The 20,809-nt window shown below is 34.1% G+C and overlaps 1 protein-coding gene across 4 annotated transcripts; it reads left to right on the forward strand.

The window, feature by feature from the left end:
• The first annotated feature begins 2,737 nt into the window (after positions 1-2,737).
• LOC117928854 lies at positions 2,738-10,240 on the forward strand. 4 transcript variants are annotated; one of them, XM_034848922.1, is made up of 6 exons: positions 2,738-2,841; positions 2,960-3,029; positions 4,601-4,721; positions 4,887-5,326; positions 5,967-6,318; positions 8,662-10,240. In XM_034848922.1, the coding sequence occupies exons 3-6, from the start codon at positions 4,614-4,616 to the stop codon at positions 9,886-9,888; spliced, it is 2,127 nt and encodes a 708-aa protein (XP_034704813.1). In that variant the 5' UTR covers positions 2,738-2,841; positions 2,960-3,029; positions 4,601-4,613; the 3' UTR covers positions 9,889-10,240. The 4 variants fall into 4 exon arrangements, with proteins under 4 accessions (XP_034704813.1, XP_034704815.1, XP_034704814.1 ...); XM_034848924.1 differs by having other exon boundaries at positions 2,749-2,841; positions 2,964-3,029; XM_034848923.1 differs by lacking the exon at positions 2,738-2,841 and having other exon boundaries at positions 2,872-3,029.
• The last annotated feature ends 10,569 nt before the right edge of the window (positions 10,241-20,809 follow it).

Here is a 20,809-nt window from a genome sequence, read left to right on the forward strand (position 1 = left end):
CTTCGAATCTCATAAAACTAGCCAAACATAGTAGAGGATTTCCCCTCACAACCCATATTTAGTTTTCAAAAAAAGAAAGTGGAAAAGAAAAGAAACCCTAAAACTTTATTCAAGAATTCAAAAAAAAGAGTTAAATCTCTCTTCATACATACTACCCATCTTTTAAACCCTAAATCATTATATTACATTTGCTTGTTACTGGTTTGGATTATTGACCTTTATGTCAATATCTTTGGATCTTATAAAACTAGCCAAACATGGTAAAGGATTTCTAGTCTCAACTTTTGTTTAGTTTTCAATAAAATAAAATAAAATATAAAAGAATGGAAAAGAAAATTAAGCTAAAACTTTATTCAAGAATTCGAAAAGAAGAGTTAAATCTCTCTCCTTACATACTACCCCTCCTTTAAACCCTAAAACAAAGCAAATATATATCATCGAACCATAAAAGAGACATGTGGGACCTAAAATTTAGCAAGATGATCACTAATTTCGCATGATCATATGAAATAGAAATGGGTCGATTGCACTTATCATCATTTTAGCAATTTTTGGCATGGTCATGCAAAAAATCGCATGATCATGAGAGATTGATTCTCATGGGTTTCTTAGCCCTTGCAACATTTACAACTATCTAGTGCATTTTGCATGTATGTACAAAATCTACTTCTTTGTGTGAGATTGAAACTCCTAAACCTGCCATTATGCTTTGTTGGTTCATTTTGCCTTATCATGCGAAGTTTGGCATGATCTTGCAAGATTTTACCCTAAGATATTATCAAAGGACAAGTATGTTTAGATGGATATATATATATATAAGATAATAAAGAATAATCACTCATTTGGACATTAAGTACATTACATACCATCATTAATTAAGTCCTTGCAAATCCTCCTATATATGAATCTAATTAACCAATGATTGATATCAAGTACACTGCATCCTTGAAATCTACAATGCCTTTGAATGATTGCACATTACCTAGTATCATTGAATCAAATCATATCGATTCTCATGGACCTACATATGACTTAACATATTGTTGAGAAAATCATATCAATTGAATTACATTTTGATCCTATATTTCATTTGGGATTATTGACGTTAACCCAACAATTGCTTCCTGAACCTTGAAAAACACACAACCCATGATGCATCATTTTAAGAAACTAACATCACCATAGTTTCTTCATTGTTTCTAACTTCAAAATAAATGAAATGAACTAAGGACTCACTGTTCTTTGTCTACTTCAACATTTTATTTCCTTTATTGTTAGGATATGTACATTTATGCACATTCATCACTATATTGATACATGTTCATAATATCTTGGTCATCCATCTGGTTTGCTAAAGATGCATATAAAGGATTATGCAGTTAATGAATAAGCCAAGCTTTTGTGAGTTGGATGAGTCCTTAAAAATTTAAGGGCATTATCAATATTCCAAGGTTTCACTATTCTTTGACGGTTAGGAGTGATTATTTCTTATTATGGACCCTTGCTCAAATTGCAACAAAGTTGGGCCACTAAATAGGCATTCTTCTTAAAAGTGGGTACTAAAACATACTTTTCCCCAAGTTATTAGTGGTCAACATATGTTGTTGACTCACCCTATGCATGGACAATGAATATTTTGTCAAAGGTGCATTGTTTACTATCTTTGAGTTCTATAAGTGGACAAGAAGCAACTTTGAAAAGTCTTACTAGTCTTACCATCTACGTGGGGCAAATGGGCTTGGTTCCTAAGTAAGATGGTGAGAGATTGTTGAAGGAAGCTAGTGCCCATTAGGGTAAGCAAGAGTTGAAATATCGCTAAATACGAATATATTGATACTTTGATTTTATTGATATATCAGAAATATTGATGGCTACTTTGACAAAAATATCGATAAAACAAATATTATTAAAAATTCATAAAAATACTTTAAAAAAAAAAACTTCAAAAAATGATAAAATAAACAATAATACACATACTAAAATTATTTTGTAAATGTAATTGACATATATACGATCAAAGATAATGTTTATCAAATTTTTTAAGAAAATATTAACTTAAATTCCATTAATATATTTTTATTCATTTATTTTAAAATTTTAAAAATACTTTTATTAAAACATGTTTTATTACATTTTAAATATAAAAAAAATTAAATTGATTTACATAAATTATTTTATTTGAGATTTAATTTCTAAAATTTTGTTACAAATTTGTGCTGACAATTCTTTCCTATTAATATTAATTTATTTAAATAACTAAAATTAAATAAAATTAGAAGGATAGATATAAAAAAATTAAATTGAAATGATACTAATTTTTTTAAATAGGATTAATTAGATAAATATGAAAAATAATTAAAAATAAAATGGTAATATAAAATAAAAGGGTGATATCAATTTAAAATAAAAGATAAATTGAAAAAAAAAATAACACAAATAAATTTAAGAAAAATGGGTTTTTTGAAAAAAAAAAAATTACCATTTTTTGGGGATTTTTTTTATGATCATCGTTCCTCATGCGCATGCTCTCCAATCTTTAAAAAAATTATTTATTTATTGAGGCATGAATTATAGGATAGTGATGCTGAGGTGGCTTGTCTTCCATAGATTGATTAGATTCTCCCCGTAAATGAAATGCGAAAAGGATGATGAACAAGAAGCACTCATTTTCCCGTACCTTCTGTACTTTAAGGCCACATGTTTGGAAAAGAAAATGGAAATAAAATTTAGAAAATAAAAATAAAAATAAAATAGGAGAAGTAGTAAGCGGCACCCGTCTCTCACTGTGTACAAACGTCATAGTGGGGTTTTTCAACTTCTCCATGGATTTCCTTTTCTAAGGTAGTGGGTCCCATCTCACCATTTCTCTTCTATCGATTTCTTTTTTTCTTTTTTTTTTTTGCTTTATATGGAAGCATATACATTTGCGCCTTTGATTTGATGTTTTTGATGTCAAAAGGCAGGGATTGAATTTTGTGAGGGTTTGGTTGGGGTTTTTGCTTCTGGAAAACGAATTCTGAAGATCAGAGGTAAGGGTCACATGGGTTTTCTGTTCTATGAGTTTTTGTTGCTTTTGATTTGGGCTTTCAGTGTTTCCAGTGTTCGTTCTTTTCAGTTTCAGTTATTTTCTGTTTATTGATTCTGTGCGAAACCTTAGATTCTTTGGAGTTTTTGGAGATAAATGGTTTTTTGTCTTCCCTTTTGCTTATGCTTTTTGTTTGCTGAGAAAATGCTGAAAAATGAAAGAGATTGGAGTTTGAATCTTAGATTTTTCATTGTATGGGATCTAAGACGCTGATCACCGCAAACTTATTGGGTATGGCATAAGTCGCACAGAAATTTGCCTTAGCCCAGGCAAATCTTTTATTTTCCAGAAACGAAAACTGCATAAAAACAGAAGAATGATGGTCCTGCTTCTTAATTTTCTTTTCTTTTCCTCAATTTTTGTGGGAACCTAACAGAGGTTTAGGGAATTTAGTCTTCTCTTTGAATCCTGAACAACTAGGTGATATGGCAGTGTTGGGGATCTCATGAATTTGGGCTAAGTGGTAAGTCTCTGCCCCCAAGAAAATTAGCTTTTTTGACATGATGAATTATGCTTTGATTTCACTTCCTGGAGCTACTGTTGCTGGCACCCTTGCCCACTGTGGACTCTTGCCTGAACCGAAGGCATGCAATTAAAATAATCAATCATAAATTTTCTACAAATCATTATTATTATTATTTTGCAAAATCCATGGTAAACCTGTTCTGCTGAGTAGCAAGAAACAAAATAAAAAAACAAAAAGCGAGATGTGAATTTCACAGGCAATTAAATTGTGCTCTCCATATAGACACTTGTCAACTGCAGGAACCAAAGGCACTTGTGACTGTCACTAACATTCCTCTCATCAAGAAATGTTCATTTTCTGGGATAATAATGAAATTTCTTTTGGTGTTCCAAATTATGGTAGCTTACAAAATTTATAATTATGTTTTTAGCTTTGTGGCAAATTATAGGCTTAGGTCCATCAACAGGTTGAAGGTCAACTGATTTTTCAGTATTATTCAAATTATGCCAACTATGGTTCAGGATATGTTGACAAATTCTATGTTTAAGAACTAGTCAGCATCATGAAAATTAAGTATTGGAGTGTTATGGTGACAAATTCTATATTTTAAGATTAGTCAGCTTTAGAATAACGCAGAATTTGATTGTCATTTGTTAAGCATAAGGAATAATTTGAGAAAAACACAAGAATGAGTTTGTGAGTAAGAAAAACTGATTTGTTTTTTCTTTGATAGGCAAATAAGGAAATATATTAGAAGTTCCTGGAAGGAGTGAGTAAGAAAACCGATGCATGTTAGAAAATTAAGAATGATGTCTGTTCCATAATTATTTGGAATGATTTGATAATGTTGGAATAATTTGGGAGTTATTCTCAACATTTTGGATGTTCAGAAATTAACTATACAATGAAAGGGTTCCTTTTTCTGGATAAAGATTAGAATGAATTTGGGTAATTGGAGAATATTATCTCAATGGTTTTAGCTTTATCTTTGCTTTTTGGTGCCTCTTTCTTTTTGTTTGGGTTCTAATTTGCTAGTTCTTATTAAACAGGAATAATACTGGTATGGAGGATTCCACTGCAATGACTATTGAGTTCCTCAGGGCAAGGTTGCTGTCTGAAAGATCTGTGTCTAGAACAGCAAGACAGAGAGCTGATGAACTAGCTCAAAGGGTTAGTTGTGATGATTTCTTCCTATTTGATTGGATTAGCTTTAATGATTTCTCCTTGTTTGATTTATTGTTGGAGAAACTAGTCTCCCTCCTTCCCCTCCTCTGTCCCTTCCCTTTGTTTGCAAAACCTGCTGCACACTTTTATACTATTGACTTTGTGTATTAGGTATGGGAGCTGGAGGAACAGCTTAAGATTGTATCTATCCAAAGAAACAAAGCTGAGAAGGCAACTGCAGATGTTCTTGCCATATTGGAGAACCATGCCATAAGTGATGTTTCCTGGGAATTTGATTCAAGCTCTGACCAGGAAGTGGCCCTCTGTGATTCTAATGTGGGAGGTGGTTCCACAAAAGAAGTGGAAAGCTCTGTAAATTCAAAATCAAGGAGAAATGATGCTGATGGTCTTTCAAGTTCTGAGCTTGAATTTTCTCCATCAACAGGTAGAAGATTGTCTTGGAAAAGCAGCAAGGATTCTTCACGTTCCATTGAAAAAAGGTACTTGGATTGTTCCATTAGAAGGCGTGGCAGTTTTGCCTCCTCTGGTTCTTCTTCACCCAAACACAACCTTGGTAAATCATGCCGCCAGATAAGACACAGAGAAACAAGGTCAGTGTATTATTGTATCTTTTTTGTCTTTGAAAAGATACCAAGAGCCATTTCTTGGGCTGTTGGTAATTTTTGGGGTTATAATGCTTGAATATGTGAGCTTGATTCTGCCTATGCCACGTCATGCAAAAAAATGTTCTACCAGCCTACAGCTAATGAGACACCAGTAGTCAATGGCCCTTTTTAGAATCTCAAAAACCCATTTGCTGGTTTCTCAATGGAGCTCAATTTGTGCATGATTGAATGGCAAGTTCTTCCAGTTTTTGGTGTTAAAAAGAGGGAGTGTTTCATTTATATGCCCACTGCATTTACTTATGCAAGAAATCGGGCCCATCCTTGACCTGCCTACCTTTGGTATCTCTTTAACATTGACCTCATCATGCTCATAAAATGTAAAATATAAACATATCTGGACATAATAATATGAACATAAAAGAGTTTATAAAAAAAGTTAGTGAAGTTCTTTCAATTAAACAGAATACTATTTCACTCTTTTTCTTTTTCATTTAGTTAGTTTTTTTCCCCCTTTGCAATCTGTTAGCATTTTGCACATGCACCATTGCATTTATCATACCTATTACTTCAAAGCACTACTCTTGCCACATGCACTTGTTCATGTGTTAGTTGTTTGTGTTACCAGATCAGCAGTCGATGAGTTAAAAGTTGGGCGTGGCATGGTTGATTCCCAAAATAATGGCATCATTTCCAGTTCTGAAGGTCTTCCTAATGGCTTTGATAGTGGGCAAGAGATCTTAAGAGAAGGTTCTGAAAACCAGGAAGAGGAAGTTTTAATGGACGGCCAAGTCTCAGATAGCTTAGAAAGTCAGAGAGATGCAACAGGTTCTAATCATCATCTCAACCGAAATGGAAGAGATAGAGACATGGAAAGGGCACTAGAGCATCAAGCACAGCTCATAGGCCAATATGAGGCAGAGGAAAAAGCACAAAGGGAGTGGGAGGAGAAATTCAGAGAGAATAACAGCAGTACACCGGTATGCTTCATTAGCATTTTCAATCTCATAGACCATTCATATTTTTTCAGTCTTACATGATAGTTACCATATACTTGTGCACATCAGGAAAACATTAGTTTTGTGTTGGGATTGAATCACCTGCTAGACTCTACAATTCGTTTCTACGATTGAGTGTGATAGTAGTAGCAATGGTAGATTTTTATTTTATTTATTTATATTTATTTTGCATGTGGCTGTTGTTGTCTCTTTATTGTGAGCTAATAATAATAATAAAAGAACGTTTGAGTTGTGAGGTTTATTTTATATTTGATTGTTCTTCTCTAAGTTTTGAATATCAGATTGCCAGAACTGAGAAGTAGGTTTTTCTTTATTGTGGGCTAACAATAATACTTCTGTGGTTCTGGATTGAGTTCTGAAATCAATGGATAAATAGGTAGTGGATTGAGGTACGCAAAAAGTACATATATACTTATTTAAACATAGACACAAGATTCTATGCAAGATAAAAATGTGAGAACACATGTTTATGTGACCAAATAATGTGTGAAAAATGTGCATATGTACTTATTTGAGACACGGTATTTTATCCATTTGAATATCAGATTGCAAGGACTGAGAAGTAGGTTTTTCTTTATTGTGAGCTAACAATAATACTTCTGTGGTTCTGGATTGAGTTCTGAAATCAATGGATAAATAGGTAGTGAATTGGGGTATGCAAAAAGTATATATATACTTCTTTAAACATGGATACAAGATTCTATGCAAGATAAATATGTGAGAACACATATGTTTATGTGACCAAATAATGTGTGAAAAGTGTGCATATGTACTTATTTGAGACACGGTATGTGTGAAAAGTGTGAAAAGTGCAGATGATTATCCAAGATAACACATGATTTAAACATGGACACAACAAGATTATACACAAGATAAATATGTGAGAACACTTGTTTATGCAACCAAAATGATGATGATGATGATGCTTTGTGGTTTTGGATTGAGTTCTAAGGTCAATGGATAAATAGGTTGTGGATTGGAGTGTGAAGATGATGAAATGGGATCAACGAGAAATGGTATCACCATAAACATAAAAATGAATGGATGACTATTATTTATGCCTGCAAAATATTAGTTATTTGAAGAGTGCCTAAGAAAGCTAGAAAAAATGAGAAAAGTGAATAATGCAATGTACTTAAGAAAATTGCCATGCTGCTCCTCTCTCTCTCTCTCTCTCTCTCTCTCTCTCTCTCTCTCTCTCTCTCTCTCTCTCTCTCTTTCTCTCTCAAGTCATGGTTAAGTTGCCTTTTGATTTCAAATGGTAAGGTGAAACATATCCGGTTGGAAAGGCATACAGGATAATATTGCATCATTTGAGAGGAAATTTTCATTATTAAGGACACAAGATGATCAGATGAGAACACTTTTTAAAAAGGCTATCAAAGCTTATGCCCTAGGGCCTGCCTCAAGGTGAGGCACTTTGAGTTAGTATTGAGGCTGTAGCCTTAGTACAAGGTAATTCAGGCTTAAGCTTCACCCTAAGAGTCTTACAACTTTGAGACTATAGCCTTGGCTTAAGCCTCACAAATATGCATTGGGTATTGGGCCTTTGTGAGCTTGTAACATATAAGAGGCTTGAGCCTCAATATTCAATGGGTTTTGGGCTTTTATGGACTTTTGGAATATATTTTGTAAGTCTTAGGTCTTGGGTCCTTGGTCAAAGACTTAAGTTCTACAAAATAAGGGCTTAGTTGGATTTCATTTAATCCTTTGAAAAATAAAAAAGAAAAAGAAAAATGGAGGAGATTAAGAAGAAGAAAAAGAAAAAAGAAAACAAATGAGTGAACAACAACAGTGATGGGGACCAGGATGAAATAATTAGATATGATGATGATTTCTTAGAAGACCATATTAATGATGGTGATGGTGATGGTGATATTGAAGACAATTAGATGAGCCATAGGACAGTTTCGGTATTTATGAACAAAATTCTTAATTTGAAGTAAAATTTAAAAGAAAATTGAAATATCTAATTACGTTAAGCAAAAGATTGAAGTTATAATGACAAAAGATTGAAGCCTTGGTTTCTTGTGAGAATCCTTCTTGGGCTAATGTAGGAGACACTTCCCTTTGGCAATGGGCCAAAAATTCCATTAGGTATAACCTTCACTTTCGGCATGTCTCTAGATGCTGTTTTCGACACCTGCCTCCAGATTAAAAACACAACCCTTGCATAGCTTCTAATGTTGCTTGGTCTACCTTTCTCTGATCTTTATGTAGATTGAATGTGTTATACATTTTTCACTTTACCCTATGTTATTTTACAAACTCTAACAATTTCTCCTTTGGATACAAAACATTTAGGATTCATGTGAACCTGGGAACCACTCTGATGTCACTGAAGAAAGAGATGAGGTCAAGCCACAAGCTCCATCTGCTGCTGGGATACTCACCTCTCAAGACCAGGGAACAAAGTTGGATGACGAAGATGTTCACTTCAATGAAGAATCATCCCACACACTGCCCACTATCTCTACCACTCATTTACATGGTGATATGGAATGCTTGCAGGAGCAGAATCGCAGCAGCATGCTTGCTTATGAATCTTTAGCTCCAGACTTTGTGTTCCCAATGGCTAAGGAAAACCTACACCAGGAGTTTTTAGAAAACCAGTCCTATCCTCTTTCACATAGCTCCCATCACTATCCATGTTTGCATGTATCCCCTGGGGACCATTCTGCAAATGTCACTGACCATTCTCTGCATGTGGCAGACCATCCTGCAAATGTCAGGGACCATTCTGGGCATTCCACAGACCATTCTGCTGATGCCACAGACCATTCTGGGCATATCACTGACCATTCTGAACATGTTGCCGACCATTCTGCAGATGTTCCTCTTCCATCTTATGTAGGAAGTAAAGGAGAATCTTCACGGAGCCAGGACAAACACGATGCCTTGGTGCCACGTGAAACATCCAATGAATTGGGAGGTGTTTTGGAGGCTCTTCAACAAGCAAGGTTATCACTCCAACACAAACTCAATAGATTACCACTAATAGAAGGTGGGTCTGTTGGGAGAGCTATAGAACCTTCTTTTCCTTCTACAAGAGCTTGGGAGAGAGTGGAGATTCCTGTTGGATGCGCTGGCCTTTTTAGAGTACCTGCTGATTATCAACTTGGAACTGCTACTGAAGCCAACTTCCTGGGTTCAGATTCCCAATCAAGTTTAAAAAATTATTATCCCGATACAGGGTTTGTAGCAAATGCTGGTGATCGATTTCTCACCAGTCCTTACCTTAAGACTGGATCAAGTGTTCCCACCGATGATAGCTTTCTCACCAGCCCGTACAGGGAGACTGGATCAAGAATTCCTCCTCTAAGGCCCTCTTTTGATTATTACTCTGATGCAGGTTTATCTGCTTCTACTAGATACACCCATCCCACTTATTCCTCACATCCAGATTTGCTATATCGGATGCCCTTTAATGAAGGATTTGCAAGACCCCCTCGGAATAGCGAAGTTGGGATACCTTCCACAGATCACTTCTCATTTTATGATGATCACATTAGACCAAATATGTATAGATAATAACTTGCCACCGGTTTCATGTTGTAGCTTCACTGACAAGGTTCCAGTAGTGTGAATTTTGTAGTGTCATATTGGATTTTTAAGTCATAAGCCTCAAGAGACCATTTTTTGTATCCTATGTTGTGAGTTTTGTAGTCAGATATTGGTTTTTTGGGTCATAGTGGGGCCATTTTCTGTATCCTATGTTGTGAGCTTGGTAGTGAGATATTGTTTCTTTTTTCTCTTCTTTTTTTCCATGTCATAGCTTTAAGAGGCCATTTTCTGTATGCTTTCTTCATTGTATTACTTAAAGAGACATGGGTTTGTACACAGATGCAATAATACATAGGTCCTTTGTTGTTGTTTTCACTTATCTTTTGTTTTAAGTACTCTTTTTTGTCCTATATTCTATTAGTCTAGAAGAATTATTCTAGTTTACTTCTGTGGTAATGGAAGATTGTTTGATAAGGCTAAATGTGAACATTCAGTAGATTTAATTTCCAAGTTCAAAATAGTTTCTTTATATTTTCCAAAATAGAAGTCTATTTGAAAAGTTAAAATGTCTTTAATTTATTTTCTTTATTTTTAAATATTTTTTTATTTATAACATTTTATTAACTAAGGAAGCTTGTTGGAGGTTTCAAATGTCTGATAAACAAGGCCGTAGAACTTGGGAACAAGTTCTTCAACTACGTGAAAGAGAAAGTTAAGGCACTTGTTGTTAAGTACATAGATATTTGGAACTCAGTGAAGATATACTTGTGGCAGAAGGTGATGAATTCACTGCGTAAGGTGAATAAGCTGCTCCAACGGCCTCTGAGTTTATTTGGGAACACTCTTATTTGCGTAGTTTCGGGTCTTTAGACATGGGTTGTTTGGCTAATATCTTTCAAGTAACTTTCTCTAGTTTACTTCCTGTTGCTGAGATTTAGTGAGTTTCTGGTTTATATTCTGATAATTAGTTAATTAAATACTCAAGAATGTGTGTACAAATGAAGATGCTAGTGTGTGTAAGCTGATTGATGCTATCATTCCCACTGCCATTTAAATTTTTCCCAGTTTGGTTACCACAAAACTATTACTATACACCCTATTGCACCTTTATTTATGATTGATTCAGGGCAGTGCTTGTATTCAATACACTCAAACCATGAATTAGCAGAAGGGAAACTCAGTGATGGCAGCAGATCTGTGGTACTTGGTGCAGCAGATCATCTTCAATATCCATCTCAACTTTAACTCTTCATTAGGTTCATCTGTCCTTGTGCATTACCTGAGCATGAATAATTTACTTACCGTCTTTGGTGCCACTTTGAAGTTGCAAAGATGTTTCCCCATACTGATTAATTTTCTGCAACTTATGAGTATTGCTACTGATGACTGCAGAGGATTTGAAAATATTTTTACTTCAAAAGCTTCGTAAAATTGCCAACAACATTATCATAATTCTGTAACTAGATTAATGTAAAAGGAGAAATTTGGATTGAGTAAGAATCAGATGAACATCAATGGTTTATCGGGTTGAGAGCTTTGCAGTGGCTAAAAAATACTGTCCAAGACAGCATCAGCAGCCAAAACTAGTACTGTCAACCATTGCTGCCACTGCCATCTTCACACAATTATTTGTTACTTGTGCCTCTACTGCATCTACAAACTAGCCATTGTTTGCAGCCTCCAATACTACCATCTTGATTTAAGGAGTAAAACAGCAGAATCATCTTTAAGGAGAGAGTACTAAATTTGTTCTCACATCCCCCATGAGCATGGAAGAAGAATAGACACATGAAATTGCAAAGTCCGGTTTACAAAATGCAATTCTGATATATTTTTAAGAATGAGTTGAGTAAATGATAAAGAAAATTGGATCAGGTTGAAACAAACATTTCATTGCTATGAGATTAATATTATTTACAAAAGAGATTGAAAAATCCTTCTCATGGTCAACAATCTGCTGTACAAATATGATCAAAAATAAGGAAAACTGAACTAACTGCACAACTGAAGGGAGTTATGATATCAATTCAAAAATTGCAGGAAGGTAGAATGAAGGATATAGAAATGGAACAAGGGTCATGCCCTGAGCATGACCCTTGTGAAGCCAAGGCCAGTCCTTCAAAGTCAAGGGAAAAAACCCTCATCCTTGTAATGTTAATAGGCACATTTGCACCCTGGAATGTGAAGCAAATCTCTTCCACATCTTTGACATGAGGATTCTTGTCTTCATTTCTTCTGAAAACTGTTAGCACAGACACCAAGTGTGGTATGATGGTTACATGCTTTCTTGGAGGGTTGAGATGATCCCTCCTCATTGATCTGAATGCAATTGGAAGGGTCTAACTTGCATTGTTGTTTTTGCTTTCTTGCTCTCCATTATTGTTTGGTTTGGCTTGTGTATTCTTAGTTATTTTCAAATGACCATAATTTCTTCGTTTTAGCTTCAATTTATGCACATTTAAAGCATTGTACTCCTAACTTTTCAAGATTCAAAACAATATATAATTTACCCAAGATCGAACTAGGAAAGTTCTTCAAAGTTCACCTCAAAATGGAAGTAAATGTACTTATCAAATCTTGAACTCCAAATCCCATATTAAACTTCAAGCTATGGCCTCTAACCTTTTTTTCTCGTGTTTACCTGCCTTCCATCTTTCTTTTTTAACCTTCATTTATCTTCTCTCATGCTATGCCTTTTTCCATTCGCATTTTCTAAGGCTCTCATCGTGCTTCATAGCTCTTAGAGTTCCTTTTATGCATATTTAGCCCATTCACTACTATGGTTGAAAGCAACTCTTGCAACTTACATCATTTTCACCTCTTAAAGCTAGAATTTAGCACAAGATATAAGTTTAACCCATGGCTAGGATTCTTAGCCTAGGAAATTTTCTTTTATATGGCTCAATAGGAATCCACCTACAACCCTCGAGTTTTCACCTAAGGTACCAATTATTGAGGACCTTTATAGGTCACATACCCTTCAAGAATTACCCTAACTCAAAGTAGAACAAGTTCAAATTCCCCAAACATGATATCTTTTTTTTCTTTTTCTTTTTTACACTAAGTTCTTCAATTTGTGTGTGTCTGTGTATATATATATATATATTGTATTTAATTTAGGCTAGATTCCGATATGGTGATCCTCTTTTTAATTTACTATAAATTTCATTAAAAAATAAGATGAAATATTCTTCTTCCTCATTATGGTATTGGAGTTGTAGGAAAACTCATACGGGCTGAAAAAGGACCATAGACGATGATGCTTAATAATCCAACTTCTGAAAGTCAAGCCCTTGCTACAACAACTTCTTCTAGTGTGCTACCAATGAAAAATAACAAAAGCAACAACATTTTGTTTTTCAGTTAGTAACAAAATGGAGAGGAGGCGTGGGGACTCGGAAGCAGGGTGTTCCATGGGAACAAGAAAGCCTTGTGACATAGGCGCAAATAAGCATTTATTTATTATGTTGTCTACATCTTTTATATTCTAGATTTACACCTAAACTTTATGTATATTTTTAAAAATAAAATAGTAAAATTAAAATTTTAATAAATTTATTAATCTTAATTATTTTCAAATTCCATTCAATTTATTATTAAAAGAACAAAAATCATGAATCAAATACAAAAAATATATATAAAAATTCATAAATAAAATTATAAATATTTTTAAATAGAAAACAATTATACATAAATTATAAGTGTGCATATATATCATAAAGTAGATAAATTATCATTTAGTATTAAATTTATTTTAAAATTTGATAAATTATTATTTTATTATTAAATGTATTTTCAAATTCAATGTATTATTATAAAATATTATAAATTATATCATTCATATATTAGTTTTTTCATACTTCAATTATAATATATGTATTATTATTTTTTATATTATTTTTTTTAGATTTACCAATATCTTTATAAGTTTTGGTTAATTTTAGCTCTATTGATATTTTATGTCAAAATATTCATGGATATTTTTCAATATATCTCGATATATCTGTCAAAACTGATATTTTCATCCTTACTTGACATTATTTATTTATAAAAAAAAAGAATATTATATCTTTTTACAAGGGACCACAAGTTGTAAATTGTTAAATTTATACTTTTCATCATTTTACATCAATTTCTTTTAATAAAAATGCAACTTTAAAATAAAAATCATTACCGGTTTTATTTTACTTAAATTTTTTATTCTTATTTGTGGTCATAATAAAAATAATAATAAAATATAAAAATCAACAAATAAAAAATTAAATACATAGAATTATTTATTAGATAATTTTTTAAACAATGAAAAAGAAAAAAAAAAGTACTTGCTATTTCTTTGAATGTTTTAATTTTTTTCAAATAAACTTTAAGATCAAGAAAGAAAGAATTCTCGCAAGGTTTATTTGTTACTATCATGTTACAAAAGTCAAAAATATCTTTAAAACAACTATTAAAAAATTTTAAAAAAAAATCCTCAAATTTACTTCAAAAACAACATATTCATTAAAAAAAAAAAAAAAAAATCTACAACGGCGCCCCTAGATAGTCGTTTCCAACGGCGCAATAGGGAATGTGGGAAATTGGATCTCCGCCGCCAATGTACAGAGTTTCAAAATGGTGTCATGAAAATGGTCAAATATAGGTATAATATAATAGGATTTGCCGCTATGTTGCCAACAGATTGGGTCAAAATGCCCCATTTTTTAAACTTAACGTTGAAAATGGGCTCATTTTCAAATTATTGTTCAAAATGGCCTCTTTGATGCCACATCAACCCATAAAATCAATATTTTATACCCTTTTTATTTTACCTTTTCCAACCATCCACGTCCTCTGTTCAAAATGGCCTCTTTGATGCCACATCAGCCCATAAAATCAATATTTTATACCCTTTTTACTTTACCTTTTCCAACCATCCCCGTCCTCTGATCTCTCACGTTCTTCTATTTCCTCTGTGCGATTTTTTATGGGGCATTAATTAATAATATTAATAGTCATAGATAATAGATTTAAAAAAATAAATAAAAGTTGTAAATAATGATAAATATATTTGAATGGAATGATTTTTAATTCTTTTTTCTTTTTTTAGAATTTGAGTGGAATAGGGAATGTGTTTGCTAAGAATTTCGACCGACTCAATAGATAATGTGATTTTTAAATATATTTTTTGGTTATCTAAATTTAATGTTACTATCATAAACTGGATGTATCTTGCATGAATATATATATATATATATATAACATGTTTGCTAGGAAAAAAATGATTTTGGATATAAATAATTTCAAAGTAAAAAATGAATAAATAATTTTTTTCTGATAAAAAGATCTTGAATAATTTTTGTCTCAACAGCTCTTAAATATAAAATACTCATCTAAATTTTTTTTGCCTTGATATCAAGAAATCTTCTCAAATATGAGTAAACACTTTTTTTTTAAAAAAAAAAGTTAGATTCTTAAAGTACAGACATTTTCTCTTTAAAAAGACTTTTATATTTGGTTATATCCAAATTTCTAATATATATATAACTAATGCAAAATTCTTACACAAAAAAGGGCTAGCTCAATTGGTGGCTAGCTCCCTTATGGATCCATAAGGAAAGGGGTTCGAATCTCTTCCCTTCAAATTGAAAACTATTTTAATTTTTACCCAAACCCACCCAGGCAGCCCGTCCGGATAGCCCGCCCGCGCAAGCCCGTCCGGACAGCCGCCCAGCGGCCCGCGCAAGCCCGTCCGAATGGGCTTGGCGGACTGCCCGGGTGGGTTTGGGTAAAAATTAAAATAGTTTTTAGTTTTGAAGGCGAAAGGGATTCGAATCTCTTCCCTTATGGATCCATAAGGGAGCTAGCCACCAATTGAGCTAGCCCTCTTTTGTGTAAGTATTTTGCATTAGTTATATATATATTAGAAATTTGGATATAACCAAATACAAAAGTCTTTTTAAAGAGAAAATGTATGTACTTTAAAAATCTGGCTTTTTTTAAAAAAAAAAAAGTGTTTACTCATATTTGAGAAGTTTTCTTGATATCAAGGCAAAAAAATTCTAGATGAGTATTTTATATTTAAGAGCTGTTGAGACAAAATTATTCAAGATCTCTTTATCAAAAAAAAATTATTTATTCATTTTTTACTTTGAAATTGTTTATATCCAAAATCATTTTTTTCCTAGCAAACATGTTATATATATATATATATATATATATATATATATATATATATATATATATATATGCAGTTTATGATAGAAACATTAAATTTAGATAACCAAAAAATATATTTAAAAATCACATTATCTATTGAGTCGGTCAAAATTCTTAGCAAACACATTCCCTATTCCACTCAAATTCTAAAAAAAGAAAAAAGAATTAAAAATCATTCCATTCAAATATATTTATCATTATTTACAACTTTTTTTTTTTTTTAAATCTGTTATCTATGGCTATTAATATTATTAATTAATGCCCCATAAAAAATCGCACAGAGGAGATAGAATAACGGGAGAGATCAGAGGACGGGGATGGCTGGAAAAGGTAAAGTAAAAAGGGTATAAAATATTAATTTTATGGGCTAATGTGGCATCAAAGAGACCATTTTGAACAGAGGACAGGGATGGTTGGAAAAGGTAAAGTAAAAAGGGTATAAAATATTGATTTTATGGGCTGATGTGGCATCAAAGAGGCCATTTTGAACAATAGTTTGAAAATGAGCTCGTTTTCAAGAGTTTAAGACCAAAATAATTTATTTGTAAAAAAAATGATAAGAATAGTATTCATTTCAAAATATTTGTCAAAGTAGTCTTCTTTATCCACGTAAGCATCCACATGGATTTTAGAGTTTACAGCCAAAGTAGTATTTCTTTGGAAAAAAAAACCCAAACTAATCCAATTTTCAAACTTTTTGTCAAAATACTCTTTTGAATCCACATCAGCAATCCACGTCAACAAGCCATCTTCATCAAACTTGTTTTTTTACTTTGGAGACACAATTTTTTCCCGAAATCAACAATCCAGAAAGTATTCTCTTCTCTGCGGCTCCACCATCTACAGCTCCATTTTCTCTCCTCACCGGTTGCGGCTCCCACCAGTGGCTCCCACCAGCAGCTAGGTAAATTTTTTTCGGGTTCATGAGTTTTTTCCCACTCATTTTCCTTAGCTTTCTCACCAACCAAACAGAGGAAAACAAGTTGTTTTGAAAATTTTAAAAATCTCAAAGTTGTTTTCAATTTCATAGTTATCCAAACAACTTGAAAAACCCTTTCCTCCACCTTGTATTCCTCTTATCCTGGAACCCGAAAAACCCTAACCTTTGTTTATTTGTTATTTGATTATTGTTAATAACATACCCTATTATTGTTATTTGTTATTTCATTACAAATTGATGTTATTAGTAATGTTTTATATTGTGTAATTTTGTGGTTAAAAATGAAATTGATTTGATTTTTTTGGCTTCTTCTATAGGTAAACTATGTCTAATTTATCGGTGGCAATAGTTTGTTTTTGTAATGGGAAAATGGTGAGAACACAGACCGATGTTGATTATGTTGGGGATAGAGTTGTGGTTGAACCTATTGATGTGCCTCTTGGGACAACATATGAACAACTGTTGGAAATGATATACTCGGTCACTGACATCAATAAAGAACATTTTCGATTAATACTTAGTTGTAAGTATCCTATGAAAAAAGGGAATAAATTCCAACATTGCCCAGTAAAGAATGATAGTGGTGTAGCTCGAATGTTAGAAATGCATAACAGATTTGGGATGGATGAAGTTGAGTTATTTGTTGAACAAGTACCTATTGACTTACAAATGAATTCACCAATTGGTAATTGCATGCCTTTGTTACTTGGTGAAAATGATGGTACTAGTAATGTTCAAAATCTATTTACTTTTGAGCATAGATCAGAAGAGGATGAGGAAGACGAAAAAGGAAGACAATGTGATGATGACAGTGTAGGAGCCGAGGATGTTCATAATGATGATAATCAAGATAGGGAAGGTAGCTCGCCTTTTTTAGCTGTTCGTGAGGCAATTGAAAGAGAACAAATGAGATATGTGGCTGTGGATGGGGAATGATGTAACTTGTCAAACAATCCAGATACAGAGGATTTAGATGACCCAATTGAATTATCTCCAATGCAATATCATTTGGCACCATCACCACAGTTTGAAAATGTTGAAAACATTGGTCATGTTCTGTCAAGTGAATGGACCCCATGGGGAAACACTCTTATGGGACATCCAACTGGAGAGTTCATAGTTGGACAAATATTTAATTCCAAAGGAGATTTGCAACATGCTATAAAGATGTACTCTATTAATTCGCACCAAGAGTATATCGTTTTGTCATCTACAAAGAAATTGTTGGTCCTAAGATGCAAGAAAGCTGAACAGTCTCAATGTCCTTGGAGACTACGTGCTACAGTTGTTAAAGGACATCTTTATTTGAGATCAACAAATATAGTGGCCCACACACATGTGTCAATCCTTGCATGAACCAAGATCATCATCAGTTAGACTCAAACCTGATAGTTGCCCATATAGAGGGAATGATTAAGACACAATTCACACTTTCAGTGGCTGCCATTCAAGCAAGTGTTGTAGAAAGATTCGAGTACCATATCTCATACACTAAGGCTTCGAAAGGCAAGCGTAAAGCATTAACTAATTTGTTTGGTGATTTCTATAAATCATACGCTAAACTGCCACATTTTTTTGGTGCCTTAGAGCAAGCCAATCCAGGATGTGTTGTAATTTCTAAAACATTCCCAGGAAATATGAGAAATGAAGAGGTATTTCAGCGAGTCTTTTGGGCATTTCATCCTTCCATAGAGGGCTTCAAGCATTGTCGTCCTATGTTAACTATTGATGGTACACACTTGTATGGGAAGTATAAGGGCACTGTAATGATTGTCATGGGCTGTGATGGAGATAATCAATTGTTTCCTCTTGCTTTTGCATTAACTGGGGGTGAAAATGTTGATAGTTGGGGATGGTTTTTGGCATGTATTAGAAATCGAGTAACTCAAAGGAGGGGTCTTTGTGTTATCTCTAATCGTCATCCGGGCATTATGGTTGCGTTTGCTTATGTTTATCTTGGTTGGTCTGAGTCAATTGCATATCATCGAATTTGTATGCGCCATCTTGCTAACAACTTTATGACTCACTTTAAGGACAAATGCTTGAAACAACTTTTATGCAGAGCCACCTTAGAAACTAAGGTAGAAAAATTCAACATGCATATGGAGACAATTAGGAGAATCAATCAAGACGCACTCAGCTGGTTGGAGGCTATTCCCTTTGAAAAATGGGCACTATCACATGATGGAGGTCGATGATATGGCATAATGACTACAAACATGTCAGAAGTGTTCAATAGTGTGCTTAAAGGGGCACGAAGTTTCCCTATCACCGTATTTGTTCAATTGACATTCTATCGAGTTAATAGTTACTTTGTTCTAAGAAGAGAACATGGTACTAGTCGACTTGCTTCAGGTGAACAATACACTCCTTATGTTGATGCTAAGATTAATGAAATTGTTGTTAAGGCAAGTTCTCATGAGATTGTTTTGTATGATCACTTCCAAGGACTGTTTCATGTGAAGGCCGGTAGGGGTAGTAAAAAGACATCATCTGGTGGAAGAACACATCGTGTTAACCTACGTGAGCATGGATGCACATGTAGCAAAACACTCATATATGGATTCCCATGTAGTCATATTCTAGCGGCATGTCATTTTCGTTCAATTGATTTTAGATCATTTGTTCAACATTATTACATTATACAATCGTACTTTAGCACTTGGGCACCACTATTTAACCCCATACACAATGAGTACGAGTGGCCACCATATGTTGGTCCAGTTATTGTGCCTGCAGATTCAATGAAACGTGTGTCAAGTGGACGACCTAAATCTACTCGTTTGCACAATGAAATGGATGTTAGAGAAGGTAAAACCTCAGTTACATGTGGTTTGTGCAAACAAAGTGGTCACAATCGTCGTTCTTGTCCAAATAAGAACATGGGTGTTGGGCCTTCATGAAGGGTGCTAGGCTTTGGATGTTGATATTATGTTATTTGTATTTTGGACAATACTTATGTTATAAGAGAGACTTTGCTGTTAATTTCAAAATTGTAATATGAATATTTTGATGAATCAGGTTGTCTGTACGGGTACCTAGAGGACATCGAGCTCCACGTGTCCGTCGAGTTCTACCTCCGTCAGTTGTAGATGACATGTAGATGATGTGTCACAGTCTATAGAGATGGAGACTTTTTAGATAGCACAGATGGATACAACAAATATGGCCATCTACCGTAGATGTTCACAACGAAATAGAAAGATTCGATCATGTGGGACACATTGAGATCTTTTTTCATGTTTGTAGAACTATTATACTTTGTGATTCGTTCCCAATTGGTGTCTCAGCTGATTCATGTTCTCTCAATGGTCCCTGACTGTGGTGCCATTTGATACGTGTCCAGCTGGTGTCCCTTGATTGTGGTCCTCAGAAGGGAGTAATCAACAAAATTTATAACCTATTACACCATGTACTAGGATAGCCTTAGCTAGTGTCAGCCCCTTAGCCACTTGATTCAGACTCGGAGAAATAGGCCTCATGGGTAGGCCTTGCACCCATGAGAGCCTAGGCGGAAAGCAAGGAAAGCCTGGAGGTTTGGTGGTTCAAACCCCAGGAGCTAAGTGTGGGGATCGCGGACAAGTCAAGCGCGCACTCCGGATAGGCGTTACCGAAGGATCTGGACATGCCTATCCGGAGAAGTTGGAACGTCGGCCGGACAGGCGCCGGATGTGAGATATCCGGAGAGGTGGAATGTCGGCTGGACAGAATGGCGGGTGTGAGACATCAGGATAAAGTGGAACGCTAGCTGGACAGAATTCCGGATATGAGATATCCGGGTGGAATGAGGGATTCCTGTCCGGGTGGAATAAG

This window comes from Vitis riparia, chromosome 13 (genome assembly GCF_004353265.1).
Source record: "Vitis riparia cultivar Riparia Gloire de Montpellier isolate 1030 chromosome 13, EGFV_Vit.rip_1.0, whole genome shotgun sequence".
In the NCBI taxonomy this organism is placed as follows: Eukaryota; Viridiplantae; Streptophyta; class Magnoliopsida; order Vitales; family Vitaceae; genus Vitis; species Vitis riparia.